At 43.8% G+C, this 22680-nt stretch overlaps 1 protein-coding gene across 1 annotated transcript in view; it reads right to left on the reverse strand.

The window, feature by feature from the left end:
- The window catches only part of IFT80 (intraflagellar transport 80), a 102730-nt gene that overhangs the window by 8425 nt on the left and 71625 nt on the right, over nt 1-22680 (reverse strand). The window contains exons 11-18 of the mRNA XM_044667702.1: nt 21255-21329; nt 18786-18949; nt 12664-12728; nt 8470-8605; nt 7839-7986; nt 6856-7027; nt 6032-6121; nt 5768-5940 (exon numbers count right to left, since the gene is read on the reverse strand). Coding sequence (XP_044523637.1) covers nt 5768-5940; nt 6032-6121; nt 6856-7027; nt 7839-7986; nt 8470-8605; nt 12664-12728; nt 18786-18949; nt 21255-21329 — 1023 coding nt within the window. The remainder of the gene's footprint in view (nt 1-5767; nt 5941-6031; nt 6122-6855; nt 7028-7838; nt 7987-8469; nt 8606-12663; nt 12729-18785; nt 18950-21254; nt 21330-22680) is intronic.

Genomic DNA, 22680 nt, shown 5'->3' on the forward strand with positions numbered 1-22680 from the left:
GAAAATGTCCAAAAATGATCTTTTTTTTTAACCTGCAGAATTTGCTAAGAGACGACAACGAAGTCTCTGAGATATCTTCACAGTTATTCCACTAGCTCACTGTATCTATTCCATACAGAATAAGCTAAATTAAAAATTTCTTTCAAATTCATCTTCTATTTAATTATCTAAAAATAATATTCTTAAAATAATGCCATCTAAATCGCAGCTGAAACCCGCCCTGCGTGTTGCCTCCTCTTTCTTTCTGGGGCGGCAAAGACAGGACCAGAGCGAATGAACGCCCATCACCGGACAAGGGCCGAACAGATCAGGGCACATGAATGTGACGGAATCCTGCCTCACTGTAGGAAATGACGCCAGGGAAGGTGTCAGAAAAGCTGCGAAGACGTCTAGGGACCGATACAGAAGGGATTTGAGCAGAATCAGGAGAACAAGGTACATGCCAATAGCTATATTATGAAGACAGCCAACTTTGAAAGACTTACTAATTCTGATCAATGCAGTGACTCACCACACAATTCCAAGGACTCATGGTGGGAAATGCTAACCATTTGATGGATTAAGAGTGAAGACTGAAACACATTTTCTTCTACTCATTTTTCTTGCCTTCCAAATTTTCTTTTGGAACATGACTAATATGGAAATTTGTTTTGCATGACTGTACATTTGTAATGGGTTCTATTTTTTTTTTTTGCCTTCCCAATGGATGTTGGGGGTGGGGAAGGGGAACAATTTGGAATTGAAGAAAGAATAAAAGATTTTTTAAAAATAGAACATGAGCTCCTTGAAGAGGGCCTCTTACTTTTCTCTTTGTAGCCTCAGGATTTGTTATGGCACTTTGCCCTAGTGGTAAATCCATCCTTCCGCCCTCCGTTCCTTCCCTCCTTCCCTCGTTCCTCCATTCCTTCTTGGTATTCTAGATGGCCTTCTATGACTAGAGGTTGCAGAAGACAGGTGCCTCCATTGGTGAAAGGTTTTAAAGGATTGGTGGCCCATATAGAGAAGGAGAAGAACCAGAACAGGTCAATCCCCACGTTGGAAGGGACCTCAGAATCCTTCTAGGTCAAACAGGCCTGGCAAAGGTCACTCAACTATTGCTTGGAGGTCTTTATTAATCAGTCAGTCAATAAACAGCAACCGGGGGTGACACAATGCATTGAGTACTGAGGCTATAGTCAAGAAGACCTGCGTTCTAATTCAGCTTCAGCTGTGTGACTCTGGGAAAGTCATTTCACATCTGTTTGCCTCCATTTCCTTGTCTAGAGCAACTACCTCTCAGGGTTGTTGTAAGGATCCATTTTCTAAAGTCTTAGCCCAGTGCCCTGCATGCAGGAGATACTTAACAAATGCCAGTTATTGATATTATCATCATCATTGCTGTGGTTGTTATTCGATGCCAGGCGTAGTGCTAAGCACAAGAGACAGGAAAAGACAAAAAACAAGCCAGTTTGTGTCCTCGAGGGGCTTCTAGTTTAATGGGGAAGAAACACACGAATCACTATGTCCAAACAAGATAACAATAAAAAGGGCAAATTCAAGATATTCAGGGGACTTACAAGGCAGGCAGAAAGGCTTCCTGGGTAGAGAGTGAACTTGAAGGAAGTGGGACACAGAGATGAGGAGGGCAAGTATTCAAGGCCTGGGGCACGGCCAGCCACAACACCATTGTCTGGGGAGAGACAGAGGGCTGAATACGAATCTTGGAGATGCTGGGCCCCAGGCCAACAGGACCTGTTTATCAGTGGAGCAGAGGCTGGGCTGCAATGGGGCGAGATGCGTGAGGAGAGATGGGAGGAAGGTGGAAATGATACTGGAGGGTAAGGGAGAGGGGGGTGCCCTGGAGAGCCCTGGAGCTGAGAGCCTCAGCGACATGAGCACGTGATCCCCACTAAAGGAAAAAGGGAGTCTGGAAGAGGAGAGAGTTTGGGACACGTTGAGCCTATGAAGTCCGACAGGCACCTGGAGGTGAGAGGGAAGCAGATCTGAGAATCCTCAGCCACGGGAACTGATGAGATTCTCAGAAGAAATGGCACTCTACTTTTGGATGTCTGATCCTTGGGAAGATTTCCCCTCTACAGAACCAAAATCTGCTTGCATGAAGGCAGGGGTACTAGGAGTGCAAGTCCAGAGCCAAAACGAGCTGGCTAGAAGGATGACAGTAAGGAGACTTGAGGGGTATCTGGGGGAGTAAGGTCGAACAACAGGATGGGCAGAAAGCTGGCCAGGGAGTCAGAGTTCAAGTGATGGACTAAACATTGGCTGTGTGGCACAGAGAATGTCCCTCAGGACCTCTCAGCCTCCCCATGACAAATGCTTAATTTGATAAGTTGAAAAATCATGGCAAATCTTCATTGGTAGAGTTTCCTCACCTAGGATCTCCACATCAATGACAGAATCTCTCCAGGCCAGAAAAAAAGAAGAAGGTCTTAGAGTAAGAGGATAGAGCCTCTGAATGCCAATCTGAAGAATTCTGGGAGCCGGTGGCCCAGCCAGGATTCAAACCCAAGTTTCTGTGACTCAAAATCTGGTGTACTTTGCATTGTTCCTTCTACTACAAAATATTGTAGGCCTTCAAAGAACCAGTAAAATCCCTCCCCAAAAACATTTTTTCTGGTTTTCTTTTTAATAGTGCTGCCTTCTGGTGGGTAGGAGGAATGGGGACTAACATTTACCCAGGACAGAGTCTACACTTGGAATTCCACTTATCTAGTCCAAATAATTTATAGACAAATAAATAAATATGAGTACTATATCATAAATACGTGTTATTTTCAGATATTAGCAAGAAAAATGATTTCCTTTATTAGCCACAACAGTATATTAAATAATCATCAACTCTATGTGACTTTTCCATCTTTCTCTTCCTCAATAAAAGTAGATTTAAAAATAAAATTTAAAGTACTTTTTCCAACCCAGTGGAATTGCTCGGTGGTTACAGAAGGGGGTGGTAGGAGGGGAGGGAAAGAACATAAATCATGTAACCACGGAAAAATATTCTAAATTAATTAATTAAACTTAATTTAAAATAAAATAAAATAAAGTGCTTTTTCCATTACAACAAAAGTCCAGTTTTCACATTTGAAGAAAATGAAGAACAAAAGTGGAACATTGATTGGGGAGGCACTCCTGAAACCAAGGCCAGTGCCAAAGGAATGAAATAACAGCTTTAAACTTTAAAGAGCTATTATATCCGGAGATACAATAGTGCTTATTCAGCAATTCAGATGGCTTGTGTTATATATTTTATTTTAAAAATTAAAGCAAGTTCTCCCAATAGTCTAAATTTAGTTTATTTGCAAACTACCAAATTACCAAAAAGAACATTGAAATGCCTTTCTGTAATGAGTAATTATGAATTAAGGTTAATAAGGTCTTGGCTGATCAAATACAAAGTGGTGACGAATATTTATGTATGAACTTGTACACATACGATGAATATTTCTTCCCTTTCAGAAAGCAACCACTAAAAGAGATGTCAAAACACTTGAAAAGAGGGCAATTAGTGATACAAATGTGAAGTTTGGGGCACCCAAGTAACAAACATTCAACGAAATGGTGAAACCTCAAGATTTTTAAAACTTGGCCTTGATGAGTCAGAACTAGAGAGAAAAGCAGAAGAACTGGTTCCTGCCAAGAGGCTTGTTTATCCTGCAAATCTGGAGTCCGAGCCAGCAATCCTAATAGTTTGGAATGGCCCTAGATGCTATTTGCATTTGAGTAGGGCCATCCGGCCCATCTGCAGCTGGGCAAAAGGCTTATTACCCAGCCATACTTCTCACAAATAGACCACAGACCCTCGTGTAACGAAGGACTTATGGGGGAAAGTCTCCATTCAAAACCTTGGGGAGGTTTAGGCGACGTCTACTTGTCTGTTAAAGGGCCTTAATTAAGAAACAGCTTCTTTCTGTCCTCTCCTCGAAATGCCCAAACCAAACCAAACCAAGATGTGTAGAGAAGTGAGGGGGGGGAGAGGGGAGGAGGAGGACCAGGAGGAGGTGGTGGCAGATACAGGGCAGAAAGAGAATGGTGGACAAGTGGGCTGAGCCAGGGCAGGGCCAGAAGAGTGGGAGCCGACAAGGGATGGGGTGAGCACCGCAGATAGAAGGTGAAGGCAGAGAAGAAACACAGAACCTGGACAGACAGGGTGAACCTGAGTCAACTAAACTGGAAACCGGGGAAATGAGGCAAAAGTAAAGGCCCAACAAGGTGGAGGCAGAGGGGGAGGAGGAGGACGATGAGGACTAGCTGGGAGAAGGCAGTGTGTGTTGGGGAGAGAGGGACAGAGAGACAGACAGACAGAGGGAAGCTGCCCATTAGGGAGCTTGAAGACCAGGGCCAGGGACAGAGACAGTCAGTTTGGGATGATGATGGCATGTTCACATTTTTGTCAGACGAGTTCCTGGTAATGCTTTCAGGCTAGTCAATAAATATTTATTAGGCTCCTCCTCTGCGCCAGGCACAAAGGTGAAAGAGTCCCTGCTCTCCAGGAGCTCAGAGACTAAAATGGGGAGACAACATGCAAAAACTGCCTACAAACCAGCTACAGATGGAGAAAATGGACACAGGCCATGGCGGGAAGGCACTAGAGTTAGGAGAGACCAGGAAAGGCTTTCTTTGAAGGCAGGATTTTACCAGGACGCAGAGGAAGGCAGGAGGCCGAGATGGGGCAGTCACAGAAAATGCCCAGAGTGGGGAGCTCGAAGGTCTTGGGCCAGGAACAGCAAGAAGGTGAGTGTGGGATTGGGTCAGATGGACGGGGGCTCCCTTTGAGCTGAGGTGACGAGGCAATCCTTCAGGAGAAAGATGGAGCGTGGCAACCTTCAGGGATAGGTCTTGCAGGCCTCGTAGGCCAGGTAGGCTTTGGGGTAACGTTAAGGTGTCAGGAGCAATAGATGGGGGCAGAGGCCACTTCCGGAGAACCAAGCAGCTCTTGGGGCTGAGAAATTCTTAAATGGGGGTCTGGGTTCAATGGGTACAGTTTTAATTAGCTCATAAAATGCATGATGATAAAGCCAGAAAATGACGCAGAGACAACCGGTTAATTATCTACCAAATTGGCAGCAGGATAAGAAGCATCTTCTGCTTCTCTGCTGACATCCCGACTCCTGAGAACGAATTCTGCCCTTTCTCCCAGACGGTACCCCTCGGACAGCCCACTTCAAGCTCCACGCCACGAAAGCCCAGCTCAGCCCTTTCTCCCCCTCGGCTCTCCCCATCTCTGCCACCCTCCCAGTGGCCGCTCTCCAAACTCCAGGTCCCTCCCCCTGCCGCCCTCCAGGCCCCCGCCACGGCCTTTTCGCTCCCTCAGTGGGTCCCAGGTTCTCGCTCCACAGCTCAGTAACGACCCGGGCTTCCCCACTGCCTAGCCGGAAGCCTAAATCCAGGGGCAGTTAGTGAGCACGTGGGCAGAGCGCTGGGCCTGGAGTCTGGAAGCTGCATGAATCTGGCCTTCATCACTAAGCTGCTCGACTCTGGGTAAGTCATGCAAACTGTCTGCCTCAGTGTCCTCCGCTGTAAAATGGGATCGTTGTGAGGACTGAGCGAGATGGTTCTCGTAAAGCTCCAAGCACAGAGCCTGGCCCATGGGAAGCATGCCATGCTGGCCGCTCTTTGGCCAGGGCTCGCCGAGGGCCTTCCCGAGCTGCCCAGGCAGAAGGCCCCGCGCTGACATCAGAGGACAGCGAGAGCTAAGCTCACTCTACAGGGTCGGGCCAGTCAGTCCATCGCGAGCGTTCCGGGAGGCCGGCCCACCCCAGCGGCCCGGTACCTCTCCCAGTTGTACAGGTTGATGTTGATCTGGATGGCCTGGTAAATGAGGCCTGCCTGAAGAAGGACCATCTCGGCCTCCTGGATGTTGCCACTGAACATCAGCATGTGGGCCATCTTGGACTCCTTGGATGGAAGGTCTTTTATGGAATTGATGTACTGGACCTTGTCAATCTGGAAGAAGAAAAGAAGGACTCTCCGAAGGGGGGAAGAGAAGACGCTGGGCTTAAATCAAGCTACAGAGAGAGGAGCCGAATGAGCTTACCTCCCCAATGGACGCGTAGGCTATTTCTGCAGTTGTCATATCTCGATTAGCCACTGACATGGCGGCCAGGCAAGCCCACATCGTCTGCTCCTAAAGGGAAACAGGAGAATGAGAATCCGAAGAGACGTTTCATTTGTAATGGCTGAGCTGTATCAAAATAATCAATTTAAGTACCCGAACTAAAGCAACACCTATAATTCTGTTTTATTTTTTAAAAGGAAACTATAACAAAGTATGCCAAAGGGTAAATGTCAAAATAATTTTAGCTCATGGAAAGTCTCTTTGGACAAGTGTAGAAACCTGAAATGTGGGTTTTCTTTTGAATTAAAGGTGAATTTCTGGAAGAAAAAACATTTACTTTCCCTCAATTACAAAAGGAATTAACTTAACTGAATTAAAAATGCACTTTCACACCAGCATTAGATTACAAGGCCTATGGGATGCCCCTGTTGTCCAGAGTTATCAGGATTTCATTTTTCAGTTTTGAAGAATGCACCTCGGGGATCTTAAGGACAATCAAGAAACAGGAGCTTCTCTGAAAAGACAGCCGCTGTGAGCAGGTGAGGGCCATCTTCCCCACGGGAGTTCTCCGGATCATCGATGGATCAGAGTCACCAAGACCGAGCCCTTCATTTTACAAATGAAGAGGCTCCGGGAGCCAGCGAGTGTCCAAGGGAAGACCGTGTCACTGGCTCTGGCTCCTAGCCCAAAGGAAAGACCCCAAGAAGAAGCCCGTCTGGGGGAAGGAGACCACAATAGTCTCAGAGAGCCGGCCTAGTCCCCCACCCACAGCACCAGAGCAGGACAAAGGAAGCTGAGCCGACCTTAACGAAGCGGCACAGCCTCACGGCGTCCTCCCATTTGGAGCTGCTGACGTACTCGTGGAGAATGGCGGGGTAGGGCGATATGCTGATGTGCACCAGAGAGCCGTCGGCCCTTCGGATGGTCACCTGATTCCCCACAAAGCTCACGATGTGGGGGTTTTTGCTGAATTCGCTGTAAAGAGAGAAACACGAAGTTATCTCCAATAGAACAGTTAAGGCGCAGCGCCCCAAGAACAAACCTCGTACAGGCCAGCACAGACCTTGGATGTGAAAATCAGACTAGAAACCAGATTCAAAATCTGTGCTTTTTGAAAGAGGAATCTTTGCATGGAAAGAGTCTTTTCATCTGCACATTCTCATGACCAAAAGGTAAAATAATCTAGAGAGTTATGCTCCTCATCTCAAGGGGGAAAAAAAAGGAAAATCTATTTGTATGCATCTACATGCATCTTTCTACCTGTATGTTGGGATATATGTAAGTGTGTCATACCTAAACATGTGTGTCTACATACACCCGGGATATTTTAATACAAATACACATTAATTTTTCATTTAATTTTATACATGTAAGTAAATAGACGGAAATAGGTAACACCCAACACTTTCCATTTTAAAATTCACAATTCACCCAAGTCAGATAAAGTTAGAAGGATTTAGCTGAATTAGCTTTAGTTGAAACATTTTTTTTTTTTAACTCTCACCTTCCATCTTAGAATCAAGACCGTGTATTGGTTCCAAGGCAGAAGAGCAGTGAGGGCTAGGCAATGGAGATTAAGTGACTTGCCCAGGGTCACACAACTGGGAAGTGTCTGAGGCCAAATTTGAACCCAGGACCTCCTATCTCTAGGCCTGACTCTGAGCTACCCAGCTGCCCCCAGTTGAAACATTTTTCAGAGTTAAGTCTAAAACAAGTCACAGATATAGCACTTTTTTGAATGTTTATTAGCCACAATAAATACTGCTTCATGTACAAGAGACACTACCTTGCATCCTTTTCAAACAATGTTTTGGGCAAAATGTCTCGATCCACATAAACTGTATTGGGATAATACCAAACTGTAAAGCGAGTGTCTTGAAGTCCACAAAGAATATTGGATGTATCACACCATGCCAAAGTATGGACCATCGTGCCTACATAGGAAAAGGAAATTAAAACCGTACTATCACTTTCCCATCCCATTCTATTACATAGCTCCCAATATTATCTGGCTATATAATTTTTTTAAAAACCCTAAGCTTCTGGAATCATCCTTCCTGAAAACATTTAGAATAAGAGTTAATAAATCTCTTGTATCTTGGGTCAGATTATTTTCAATTGGCAAAGCCAAACTTTGGGACACAAAAGCAGAAAACAAGCCTTGTGAATTGAGCCAAATGTCTTCTTCATTAGTTAAAATGAAGAATCACTTAAATCCACATATTTATTGAATAAGTCAAATATTAACATATACTTTTCAACTTCTGAAAAGCATTTATTATGTGTAAAACTATGTTTCAGGCACTGGGATATCAAGACAAAAATACTGAATGGACTCTGTCCTCCAGAAGTTTATATTCCGTGTGATAAAGCAGTTGTTGAGAGAATGGTCTTTAGTTTAAATATGTTCTTTTTACCAAGTTTAATAATTTGTTCTTCCTTCCCGAATCGTTTGACTGAAGTGATATAAAGATCTCTATTTTTGTCAATAAAAGCAATTTTTCTTTCGTTGGTAAGTCCTTTTTGATCTAAAGCAATTTCCAAGATTTCATTCTAAGATTAAAAACAGAAAAAAAATATGATTAGGTTTTTTTTCTCCTGAGTACAAACACCAACTTAAAGAATATTCTATGTATACATCATATATAATGTCGGATTTATAATGTCAATATGCTGGTTGGTTTGGCCAAACTAGCCTTCTCCCCACCCCTTTTTTAAAAATTTGTCATAAGGAACGGCTCTCTGGGAGGAGGCAAGTGGCTGGATAAAATGAGAAATGGAAGTGATATAAAAATAAAAGAGAGCAATAAAAATTTATTTGGAAAGTTTCTTAAAACTTTACAAAGAAGAAAACATAATTGACTCTACTTATAAACACTTTTTGCGGATCTTGGACTCACTGACGTAGACACTTTCTCCAATGAAAAGGTTTGTATTTTAACCCCATCAGAAAGTGTTCTGTGGCCAAAACGCTCATGCCTTGGTCATAATGGAGAGCCTCTCGGAATTCTCTAGGCTGTTCCTCTGGTGATGAGCAGCCTACCTTCCTGCTGGCTCTTGAAGCCTTCCCACCACAGTAGAGTGAGTCAAACTCTAGGTCACCTCCACACCACAATAAGGCATCAAAGCAGGAGTTTGGTGAAAAATACGAGTAATTGGATGTTACTTCATTATCCACAATCATAAGAACGCCATCAGATCGTTTTTAGCACTGCTCACATTCATGTCCTTGCACTCAGGACTAGGGAAATCTAAGAGTGTGGCAGTGAGACGGGGTTTGATAAGGAGCAGAATGGGAACAGCTGACGTGGAAGTGCAGAAACATTAGGAAGGAGGAGATCTGCTTTGGTCAGAGGGCCCACAAGGGCTTCCTGGAGAGGGCTGCCGAGGGATGCCATGCTAAGCTAGATCGGAGCTGCACCCTTTAACGAGGAATGAGTCCTAGGCACCAAATTAATGGCAGGAAGGTGCTAGGAGCATGGAGGGAGCCCATGTAAGGCAAACAGGCCCAGGTCCAAGATAGCAGTGATCAGACAAGAGGGACAGGCCATGTGGAAAGCTGGTCTGCTGCAAGGCCTTCCAAGTACATCACCTCCACTTAAGATGCCCAGAAAAGCCCTCTGGCTCCAGGGCCACAGACGCTCCAGCCCACCGGAACCTGAAATTCTCACCCCCAGCCCCCAAATTCCTGCTGGAAATTGTCCCTGTCTTTGATTACAAACCCTTCCGGCTTTTTGAACAATAAAGGAAGTGGTTATGGGGCTGGAGAGTACAAGTCTGTGTCTTTGAGAGCCTTTGAGAGCAGCAACCAGCAAAAACTCCTGTGAGAATCACTAAAGTGTTGGGGAGCTTCGAATGAAAAACCACTTTTTTGGGATTACCAGCTGACAGCACCCAATGTCCCTGCCCTTTAGGCTGAAAGATGGCCAGTGAAAGAGAAGGATCTGAGCTGGGAAGCGAATCTAAAGGGGCTACTAAGGGGTCTAGTTTGGGCTGATCAAGAGGTCAGTGGCTGTGTGTATGCAGCTGTAGAGCTGTCTAGCGGGGTCTGCAGTTCCATCTGACTGGCCTTCAGCTCCAAGAGTAGTCCGTCAGATGGATGCTACCGATGGACAGAAGCCATAGCAAAATCCACAGTTTGAATAAAGATGGCACGTTTTGGAGGATTCCGCTGAGTCTGGGTGGTTCATCGCAGTGGGAGCATACAGTCTGGCCTTGAGGCAGATCAGCGGAGGAATGGCTAGACAAGCTAGGAAGGCAAGGAATTTTATTGTGCTGTCACAAATAAGGAAGAAGGTGTTTCTAAGAGGTGTGGAAACTGAGGCAGAAGGACCTGTGCAGACCACAAGAGCAGCCTATCCTGTGATATTACTATGACTAAAGAACTCTGATCGATCGACTGACTCTTCAGCTCCGTTCCAGAGAACAGAGAAAGAAAGGTGCTGCCCACCTCATGCCAGATGGATTAATAGGCACAATGAAGAATGTCTATTTGGGCATGCCCAATGTGGGAATGTTTTGCATGACTGTGCTCATGACTCAGGCTTCTTTTTATTTCTCTCTGTCTGTCTCTTTTTGCCCAGTGGGTGGAGGGATGTGGGAGGGAAGAAAAACAAAAGACTGCTCGGTAATCGAAAAAACATCTTAAGTGAAAAAGACTTGCGTGATCATTGTAAGTTCATTCCAAACTAGATATTAACTTACTTTCCGGAGTGACCGGCCAACAGGAGTCTGACAGCTGGCCAGGATGTAGCCCTGAGCCCCCTCTGGAGGAGGGGAAGCAGGGGAAGCAGGATGTAGCACAGAGGTTCAGGACCTCCGTGATATGCCTTTGGGAGAGCTGCCATTTCATTAGTGTTGCTACTTCCTTTGTCACATTAACATCAAATTAAACAGTTATTTAAATAATGGGATAGGGATCAGATTTGTGATTTCCGTACACTAAGGGGAACTCCTGGCTGAGAAGGGGTCCTCAACCCACGCAGGTCAGCATCTGCTCTGGAAGGAAGGTGACTTGTCCAGGGTCACACTGTCAAGGCTCAAACCCAAGTCCTTGTCTCTTAAAGGACAGCTTTCTAGTCACTATGTGATAAGATAAATTAAAATATCAAGCAAAAATGGTTTAAAAATCAGTTCTCTGCCAGCAAATTAAAAAGACATAAGTGCATCAATGGAGTGAAATGAAGAATGACCTACAGGACTTTTGGGCTGGAAGAAATGATTTCCATTTCTCCAGTGAGTGGGAGGGGAAAACAATCTCAAAGAGATTAGACACAGAACTTTTTAATGCAAACATGCACCACTGCCACTTTCAACTGAGGAAGCAATTCATCTTTTCATTCAATCCTGATGATCCAAAAGAACCACTAAGAATTCAAAGCCTGAAGGGTCTGCTCCTTTCTTCCCAGATGAGCTCAGTGAAGGGGAAACAGAGATCACCATTATACATAAGGCATCAGAAAGAGAAGAAACAGTTTGGATGAACACTTGGGGCTGGCGCAGCAGGGTGCCCAGACTCGAGGCTCTGGCCTCCGGTCCCATGCTCGCTCCCTCCTGGGCCAGCCACTGGGCCCATATTTCCCTCCTGTGAAAGGAGGGCAATGGGGCAGAGGACCTCCAGGTGTGTGCTAACACTAACGCTGAGCTCCTGTGGATAAACGAGAGCCCTGAAGGGAAAAGGGCATCCTTATGGAGCAGCCTGGAGGGATCCCTCTGGAGAACAAGGGATTTTTCTAGTCATCCTCTCTTCTGCAAAGCTTCAACCACTTCTCCCAAGCCAGAAAGTCATCACGGGAGGACAGGTGTCTTCTGTCCAATGACCAAGTTAGCCCGGTAGGGAGACTCTCAGGACAGAATATTCCTGAGATCTGTTTGAGCTGTGGTGACCCATCAAGCACACAAAGGCTACAGGAGAATCTGTAAGGCCTTAGAAAAGGCCTCTAGCTTGGTGGGGGTGGGGGATGTCTATAGTGGCTTTGTGTAGATGCAGGTAAGAATTCCACTCTGTTCTGAACTGAGGGGAGAGTGCCTGCGCTGATGAAAGCAGATCCCTTAAAGCACACGATCACGCAGTAATGGAACTAGAGGCAATCTCAGAGACCATTTAGTGCAACATCCCCTTTTTATATATGAGACCGTCAAGACCCTGAGAGGTCCAAGGGCTTGTTTAAGGTCACAGACCTGTTTAGGGGCATGTTAAAGGCTACATGTAAAGAGAACATTGAGGGGCAGCTGGATGGCTCAGTGGATTGAGAGTCAGGCCCGGAGATGGGAGGTCCTAGATTCTAATTTGGCCTCCAACACTTCCTAGCTGTGTGACCCTGGGCAAGTCACTTAACCCCCATTTTCTAACCCTTACCACTCTTCAACCTTGGAACCAATATGAAGTATTGGAACCAATAAAAGATGAAAGGTATGGATTTTTAAAAACACAAAGAGAGAAGGAGAGAGGAAGAGGGGGGGCGGGAAGAGATGGAGAGAGGGAAGGGGAGAGAGAACATTGACTATAATAGTATAATTAAATTATGTTCATTTTGCTTTGCAAAATTAAGTTATTTTAAAGGCATATAAACAATACATAATATTTAGAGGAATTTTCTAATATCCATTACCTTATGTGAAAGAATTTTTCCATCACCTAGTGGTTTTCCTGTTGATGCCTCGAATAAGAAGATGACTTAAAAAAATAATAACATCAATTAATGTATTGCATAACACTTTTTATACTTACAAATTTGAATAGCTTGTCATATTCCCAATTAAAGGTGCCATAACTCTCTCTGGATATGAAAGATTTTTGAATGTACTCCTCAAACTTACTGAAATAATCCTAATCTTGTCACATAAAATATACATCCTAAAACATGCATCCCTTGAATTCAAACTGTAAAAACTGAGGGTGACAATGTTTCACAGGGAAGACTGTAGATAACCCAAATGTAGCTTGTGATTGGTGCTGTGTTTAAGAGAAATTATTAAAAAATAAATCCCTGGGGGCAGCTGGGTAGCTCAGTGGATGGAGAGCCAGGCCTAGAGACGGGAGGTCGTAGGTTCAAATGCGGTCTCAGACACTTCCCAGCTGTGTGTGACCCTGGGCAAGTCACTTGACCCCCATTGCCTACCCTTACCACTCTTCCACCTAGGAGCCGATACACAGAAGTTAAGGGTTTAAAAAAAAATCCTTAAGCCACCTGCTATTTTAATGGCTCTACTGAGCTGAATTATCTCCCAAATTATCTAACATAAAATCCAGAGAACAGGCCAGTCACCCCCTTATGATTTTATCTCATAGAAAATAAATTAATGATCATTCTTCAGGTTGGAGTCAGAAGACACCTATAAGCTTCTATTACCTCTCCACAGTTATTTTCTCCAAGTCTGCAAAGACACATTTAGTCACAAAAGAATGACTAGCATTAGACAGAATGTTTTCATAACTGTGATAACTGGATTAAGTCTACACTGCCCATCTTTAGATTTAATCACCAAAGGTGAGAGCACCTTCCAATTGTGGGAGGTCCTAACCCATGTGTGCTAGAGTGAGTAACCAATCAGAATTGAGCACTGCCCCCTACACTTTCTATGAAAAGCATCTACTGTGATTGGACACGCAGGCTAGGGGAAGGCACTGGAAGTGACATATATGTGAGCCCTTCCAAAGAGGAGGGAGAGTGAAGCTGCGGCTGACTTGGTAAAGGGGACCTGAGGGAGCTTTGCTGGTTCGTGACCGAGACTGTTCCATGTGGGTAAGTCAAGCTGACTCTCTCTCTCCCCCTTAGTGTTTCTGGAGGCTCCAGCCTCAGGGAGGCCTCTCTTGCCTCTCTTATTGGAGGAGGCCTTGTGGCTAGAAGCCTTGTTTAATTCACCTCTGTGCTCCTCTGCTGGGGCCTCTAAATTCTTACCTGGTCTGGGCTGCTGATCCGGGCCAGAGTTTCTCTCTCTCAATTTCCCTACCTTCAACCTTACTAATTGTAAATAAATCACCATAAAAGTCAATTTTGACTTGAGATTATTCTTAATTGAGGATTGATAATAGTTCAATCCTCTGGAGATCACCTTTTAATATATTGAACCCATAAAACCCTATTTTACCCTTATATAACCATGACTTTTACTTTTGAAGGGGGAGATCTGGTCTGGACGCTGGCACTGTTGGGGTCTTCTCCTTTTCCAGGGAGGTCAGACATTTGATTTGATCAGTGCAGGTCATGCCAGATGGGGAAACTTCTACTTCCTGGCAAATCAGCCATTCTTTTGTAATTTATAGCTGTGTAGAGTGGCCTGAGGCATCTCCAAATGCCTCACCCAGCGATGACTCGGGATGGAATCTGAACCCAGGACTTCCTGACCTCTCCACTAATCCATACTGACTCTTGGTGGATGAGTACATGGTACATCTGGCTGAATAAGTATTAGGAGAGAGTGGGTTGGCCTAGCATAGATACAGAAAAGTAGTGAGGCGTGTGCTGATTTACACTCTGTGAACAAGGCTCAAATCGTGGCCCCAGCACTTCAGAGCTATCTGAGCTGACCTTAACCGCCACCACTTCATCTTGCTGGGCTCTCGTCTCACCCCCTGGAAGAGGAGAGATTAGGACAAGACGGCCATTGATCTGAGAACAGAGGCAGGACCTCAAACGTCCTGGAGCTGGACTGAATGGCACGGAGGCAGAAGTGAGTAAGTGGGACAGACGGTGCCGTATCTGGAGACAGGATGCAGCGGAGAAGTCTAGGCTGGATGAGGCTCCAAAGAGCTCTCTGTGGCTGGGGGCTACCCCATGTTTTTAGCAATGACTTCAACAAGGCCACAGGTATCGACGGTATGAGAAACACCAAGCAGAGGAAGAGTTACAAACCAGAATGGTAGAGGATCCAAAACCATCTTGAAGGGCTAAAATGGCAGGCAGCTTCCATGAGATAAAGTTCTACACCGAAGGTTTAAAAATCAGTTTCCCAAGTACAGAATGGGGGTGCTCATAGCTCAACAACAGCTGGGTCCATGGAATGGCCTGGCAGCCAAGAGGCTAAGAGAGCCTTGACTGTACAAGCAGGAAAAGTGTCTGGAACGAGGAGGGGTGAAAGCATCGGTGTTCTCTGTCTTGATCAAGGTGCTGACGGAAAACCGTCTGGTTCTAGAGCCACACTTTAGGAAAGACATGGACAAGCTGTAATTGATCTCCAATGACGACTAACAGTGGAAGGCCTAGAACCCATGCCATGTGAGGATCAGGTGAAGCGCTAGCAGGGGGTGGGTGTCAAACTCAAAGGGAAATGGCAGGCTCTCACCCATGCATAAGGACCCCTCTGGGCTCAATCTGGTTTAGAAAATCACTCGTTAACAGTATCTATGTTTACCACATTTCTATTTACTTGTTAAATATTTCCCAGTTTTCCCAGACAGTTGTTGGGACAAAAAGCACAGAGGATATAAGCATATGGACAACGTGAGACTGGACTGTGGCAAAAGACCTAGGAAGAAACCTAACAACTAAATGTTCCTTTGCACTATCCTTAAGGCTAAGAGACTGAGATGAAATCCCGCCTGCACATCTGAAGGATCCCTGGGAAAGCGCCAACATCAATGAAGGACAAAGAAGTGTAAACTTCTTGCCCTCTGGGCCGAGGAAGGGCACAGTCAATCCAAATAACATCTGCTTTGGGGCTTTCACAACACCCAGCAAGATTATATTGCACTGGCATGCCACCAAAACTTCAGGGCTTTTTCTCATGAATTTGGAACTTATCAGGTGTCCCCCATCTGTACATTTTGAACCCTACAGAAGACTTTGTACGTATTGTATAATAATTTATCTTTCTAAATTCAGCTCATTGTTTCTTTTGTTTCTTCTGTCTCTGTCTCTGTCTCTCTCTCTCTGTCTCTCTCTCTGTCTCTCTCTGTCTCTCTCTGTCTCTCTGTCTCTCTCTCTCTCTCTCTCTCCCTGAAGGGGGAATCCAGATGAGATTTTATCAGTGGAGGAAACCTCCAATGTAGAAACTCCCTTCATCAATACAGATCAGCAACCTTTTTGAAACTATGGTCTTACAAAGTTGCCCGTGACACTGAAATCTAAAAGGTCAATGTCACCAAAACAACATATTCCAGGGGCAAGATCTGAACTCTGGTCTTTCTGACTTGAGTAGTGGCACCCTATTTACCATGCCACATAAAAATTCATGTCATTTGTAAACATTATAAATATATCTTTTGCCTTCATCAAAGTAATTTATAAAAATATCAAAACCACAGAGACTAAAGCCAGAACCAGATACAGGAAAAGTGGCTAATTAGCAATTTACCCAGGAAAAGACCTGCAGATTCATTAGGTTAGTCTGGCCCAATCTATTTTTGATGGCACTTCTCAATGTTCATTAAGGATCTGTTTAATAGGATAATGTACCTCAAGGTGGAGGGCTCTGAGAGGTCAGCTGGTCTAACTTTCTCATTTTATAGAAAAAGAAACTGAGGTCCGGGTTGATTAAGTGACTTGCCCAGGGTCAAAAAAGTAGTGTCAGTAGTAGTATCAAATGAGGCATGAGATAGTAAAGAGCTTCAAAAAGTCTAGAGTGCCATCAAAATACAAGTGATTCACTGACCAAAGGGGAAGAGAAGGGGGCTGCCTCCTCCTGGGGGATGATGCCAGGAGGGTCACTAGTGACAGAAAGAACTCCTCCTTGCCACTTGAAGTATATTACAATCTGATGACAGTCAAGAAGTACATTTGGGTGGATTTGAAACCAGATAGTGGAATGCTCTGGCCCAAAGTGTAATCACATTAATTGTTCGATGCTAACTTAGAAAGTTTCCGCTGGAGTGCCCAGGGAATGGTGTTTGGCCCCGTGTTGTTTCACATTTCTACCCATGACTTAGATAAGGGCATGACTGGCCTGCTTCTCAGATAGCTACACACTGTATGACAGTCAGGATCCAAAAAGGACTTGATAGGCCAAAATACAGGGCTGAATCTAATATTTCATAGGGATATAAAGGAAAGCTTGCATTTGGGTTTGAGTTTTTTTCTTTTAAAATAAACTTCCCAAGTCCAGGATAAGAGGAGCCACTAGATGGTTGGTCTGGGAGTTAGTAGCCTGCAAACTCGTTTTGTTTCAAGGGTGTGAAGAGGCAGCCGAGAGAGAGAATGTGTGCTCAGGCTGCATGCTAAGAGGTAGAAAGTTCAGGATCAGGGAGGTCGTGTTCACAATATACTCTGCTTTAGGTGGACGATATCTGGAGAACTGTGTTAAGGTCTGGCACCATGTTTTTAAGAACCTATATTGAACTTCATTGAAGAGAATCCAGAGAAGCACAGCCAGATGGTACGGTGACTGACCTAAAGCTCAGAGAGAAGACTCCAAAGGCACATGAAAGTCGTCTCCAAGGGCAAGTCATATGGAAGAGGGATTAGATTTGTTGCCCTTGGCCCAAGCTGGCAGAACCATGAGCAAAGAGGGGAAGATGCAAAGAAGCAAATTTAGGCTTGAGGTCAGGAAACTTTCCTAATAAGTAGACCTATCCCAAAGGGAAGAGGCTCAGAGGAGCATCTTCAGATATGGATGGATGATAATCTGTCAGGTATGTTAGAGAGGGACTTTCTGCTCAGGCACATGATAGATTATGTTGTCTCTGATGTCCTCTCCAAGAGAGTGTGATTCTTTGGGCTCCCTAGGCACAGTTTTCATTTGTTCTTATGTATGCCGATTTCTACAAACTCTGACGATTATCAAGAATGTCAAAACCAGCCCACTTAGAGATCCCTAACTTCCTCTTAAAATAGAAAGATGGAGGACAACTCCAGGTGGTGCTTTTTATGAGTATGTGAAGTGATGCTCTCTCTTCATGGCATGGAGTGAGCTATGCAGGGGGCTGTAGATGGCCATAACAGGGCACTTATAACTCTTTCTAGAGTCAGAGCTCTGTAGCCCAGTTTTAGCATTCTATTTGAGAACCCTTTTCTAATGCCAGCTTGGCTGACCAGATGAACATTCCTGTGACACACTTTCTCTGCTGTACTAACAGTCACATCTACAATAAACCAACTCTGCTATAGTGAGGCCCTTTATAAAATTGTTTTACTACACTTCAAACTCCCTAGGTATTTAGCCAATATAAAACCCATTTGTATATTTAAGTACCAACCCATTCAAGGCCAAATAGGAATGACCGTCTCTCTGAGAATTACTGTCCATTGCCAGGCCCTAAACTTCTCTTTCCAATCTGAAGGAATTTACCAGCACTTGGAGTGCTAGAAGAGCCTTCTTCAATCTTTGGTTACCACCATACCAAGGCTGGCAATGGATCAATGATTTATAATCTTTGTTCTAATCCAACTCAATTTTAGTTAAAAAGTTGGAATATAAACATCTAAATTTGAAAATTAATTTATTCGAGCCAAAATGAGGAATATTATCAGCCTCTGACTCGAGTAGGAACTTGAGGATATTTTTGGAAAATAATCCAATGTAGATTCTACCAAGCAGGAAAGCTTTGAACATGGGAATGAGGATGATCTGCAGGCCTACTGTTCAAGGTCCAACAGAGCTAAATTTAGAGAAAGGGCGGACAAAGCAACTCTTACTCAACCAATACTCACTAAGCTATGAAGTGTCTACAATCTGAGTGGGTACACATACGGATGGAAGCCGAGGTCCTTGGAATACAAGAAATAATTCTTCAATAGAAACAACACATTTGCATGAAAGTTACTTGAACGTGAGCAAACTATGAAAATATACATACTTTTCTCATCCGCTTTGTCTTTTATTGCTATAGTATCATTACTTAAAGATACTGTCTGGGCATTCAGAATATCTGTTCTCATTCCTGGAAATTTTGGTGAGGAAATGAATCTTCCTTCATAAGAGTACAAGTAGATGCCTCCTCCATCCACAAGAAGAAAATGCCTGCAAATACAAAAATGGACAGATTAATTTCGCAAACTTCTCTTGGGATGTTGTTCTTTTACACCATTTGGATCTCTTTTTTGCTGCTTTGAAATGAGGAGGAGTAGCTGGAGTTAGCAATGGCAATTCGCTCCGATGTCTTCTCTTGCGGCCTCATCCTCTTTCTCAATGGTACCTGACTTACCGCTCTTTCCTTCTGGATAGTCTCTGCTCCCTTGATTTCTAAAACCTAATCTTGTTCTCCTGTTAACCCTAACTTTTCTTTCCTTTATGGCTGCTGCAATAACTTCCTTCCACAAGGATGACCTCCCTCTGGTCTGCCCCGCACATCACTGCCACTCAAACCTTCTTCATGCAGTGTCTGCTCACGCCATCTCCATGTTCACAGCCCTTTCCTGGTTTCCCTTCTTCTGCGTGAAGCCTCCTTAGCCTGGCATGCAAGGCCCCTCAATTCAGTCAGGCCAGAGTTATACTGTACTGTTCCCTTCTCTAGAGTCTATACTCCAAATCACAAGCATTTATTAAATACCTATTCATTGCTGTGCTGAGTCCTGGGCAATGAAGACAATGAAAAAGATGCCCCCTATTTGGGGCCTTAGGGGGTACAGCCTATCCCGAGGGCTGTGCATGGCTGTGGAGACAGGACAGGGACGGCCTACTGAGGGCCTGGAGGTGAAAGACGGGCAGTCAGTCTGCAAAGTCCAGCTGCAGAAAAACCAAGACAGACTGCTCGGATCATGGGGAGCAGCAGGCTTTTTCTCCCAACGGTTTCTGAGCAGAGCATTTGCTTGGAGGATTCAGATTCCTTCATCATGCTGTCTGTGAACACAAGCAGCTCTCACCTCCCAGCACTGAAACAGCGAGCCTGGGACCAGGACCGAAATGTCACAGGATTGACCGCCAATTCGAGGTCATGATCTGAACCAAAGGCCCGTCTATCCATTAGTTTTTCCTGTATGAATTGTTCATCTCTTTCTGGAGCAATTCTAGATATCACTGACAAAGTCCTGTCATCCTCTGGGGTTTGAGGCGATCGCTATGCCATCCCACAAAAGGGAAACCAATTTCTGTTCAAAAGTCTAACAATGTTACAATATAAGATGTTGTAGAGACTATTTAGCTGACTACTACTAAAGTCCACAAATACATACAAGTTCTACGCAATGGAAGAATACAAATTCTTTGAGGAGAAAACGTTTCATTTTTGCTTCTGTCATTAAGGTTTGTTCATGTGAACTGAATTTCTCATCATCTCCACATCCGTGACATTTCCAGGTAAAGGCATTTCTTTATTTTAATTCCACTGGATGTACCGCAGCCAGCTCATTCAACACTCTGGGCCCATTCCTCCCACTAGTCTGCTCCCATATGAGGAACTTCTCTGAAGCCCCATCGCTCCCCTAGTCATGAACCTGTCCTCGTTTCCATCTCCATGCCTTTGCCAACTAGTTCCCTGCAGTGAGAATACGCTGCAGCACCTCTAGAAGTGCCCCATGAGTCTTTCTTCTTAGCCTGGTGATTCCCATGAGGTGGAGGAGGGAACATCTGTACCCCAGTGGGTGAAGAATTCCAGGAGTCAAATATTTTTGTTCATGAATTTTTTTCCAGCTCATGAATTTGTTCATGAAGGCCTTTTCCCAGCAGCCCAGGGTGACTGATCCCCTCAGGTGAAAGGAGGGTGTCTAGGTCATGACCTCCGACTCCAATAAACATCTATGGATTGTTTAAGAGCAACAATGGATTCACATTAGATAGGACTTTGGAAGTCCCACGTAAATTAGAGGTTATAGTATACAATAACATAGAAAGCATATTTTCTTGACTAGGGAAGCTGATCTCTGAAGAAAAGTATTTTTTTTCTTGGTATTTCTAAGTTTAAACAGATCCTGAATTGGGATGTTTTAAAAAAGCAAATAGAGTGGAAAATACACAATATATAGTTTAAAATAAAACATGATTGCTTATTCTGTGTATTTTCTGTTTCGTGGTATATTATTTTAAGCTTTTACCAAAATAACCAGCTAACTAAATGAAATCACTCTCTTTTCTAATGTGAGATGTCAAAAGCAAAGGCAAAAAGCTCCAAGTTCATTTTCTTCTCATTTGAAAACATTCCAGCTAGGAAAACCTCCATAAGGAAAAATATGAAAAAGCAGCCTGTGAAATTTAATTAGGACTCTTAAAACTATATGTTGTTTTTCCTTTGGTTCTAGCATCAAAGAACCAAATTGTCTGAGAAGAATGCTGAGAACATGCATATTATAACCCAAATCTGAATGAACAAATATTAAAATAAGCAAACTACCTTTCAGCCTGCAGAATTAAGCTAACGGTTCCTTCTTTCAGGTCAAATATAAGTGGTGTATTCCAGTTCTTTGTACTAAAAGAGAAAGAAAATGTTTGTTAACATTTCAAAAACATAAAACAATTAACTAATAATCAAATAATTCAATTAGATGTTTTCCATATGTTCCTATTTTGTAAAACTGTTTCTGGCATGTTGAAGTAATAGAGTATTTTGAGAGAGAGTTAAAATTGCAGTGCTTTTGGTTGCACATTGGAATTTCAGTTTTTTAAACAGGCCTCAATCCCATTCTTAGAAAACAGCTATCCTCAAAACCCCCATAGTAAAACTTCTTAAGGGCAATGACTTTGCTTATTTAATCCACTTCGTACTTTGTCCAGCACCATTTAGCACTGTGTACTAACTAAAAATTCTTTGGTGATGATAACCATCCTCTGTTCAAACGAAGAGTTTTCATCCTAACACATTCTAGGAAATAAGAAACAATCGGAACATAAGTCTACAAGTTATTTTTTTTAAAACCCTTAACTTCTGAGTATTGGCTCCATGGTGGAAGAGTGGTAAGGGTGGGCAATGGGGGTCAAGTGACTTGCCCAGGATCACACAGCTGGGAAGTGTCTAAGGCCAGATTTGAACCTAGGACTTCCTGTCTCTAGGCCTGACACTCAATCCACTGAGCTACCCAGCTGCCCCCCTACAAGTTATTTTTTAATGGACAGTCTGCTTTCATTCCATGCTTGATTTGGAAACCAACTATGACAAACAAATAGGCTGTGTAAAATTATTTAAGTGATTTGTACATAAAATTTAAACGATTTGAGATTCATGAACAAAAATTTAAAAACCAGCCAGTTCTAGACACAGGCAATCTGACCAAAGAGAATGGCGAAATATAGAGAAAATACACTAATAAGTAAAACAAGTATTTCAAAAATTTACCTAATAGCTATCATTTTTGAAGCCACTTTCTTTTCTCTGTTTATAAAAGCTACTAATGAGCACCTAAAACTTCTGTTACTTTTACTTCTAACCAACAACAAAATGATCACGACCATAAAAGTAGCAGGAGGAGAGCATTTTTATATACAACCTGAAAAAGCAATCCCTGCACAAAGTTTTACTGTAGTTTAATAAAGAAATAATAGTCCTTCTTACTCCATTTATCTCAGTTAAGTTGCAGAGAATCAGGATGTGAATCAAAGGACATCTCAAAACTCACGAAGCACTGAGAGGCAGTCTGGAGGCAATGTTTTTCATTCCAATAACAGCACCTCTCATATAACTCAGAATGGAGAGTACATAGTACCCTGGGCCTGGAGACAGGAAGCCGAGATTGGAATTCTACACCAGGTACTTCTATGAGTTCCTGAGCTAGGAGGCCCTAGACAGCCATTTAATGCCTCATGCCTCAGTTTCCTCATTTGGA

The sequence above is a fragment of the Gracilinanus agilis genome, chromosome 3 (assembly GCF_016433145.1).
Source record: "Gracilinanus agilis isolate LMUSP501 chromosome 3, AgileGrace, whole genome shotgun sequence".
NCBI lineage: Eukaryota > Metazoa > Chordata > Mammalia > Didelphimorphia > Didelphidae > Gracilinanus > Gracilinanus agilis.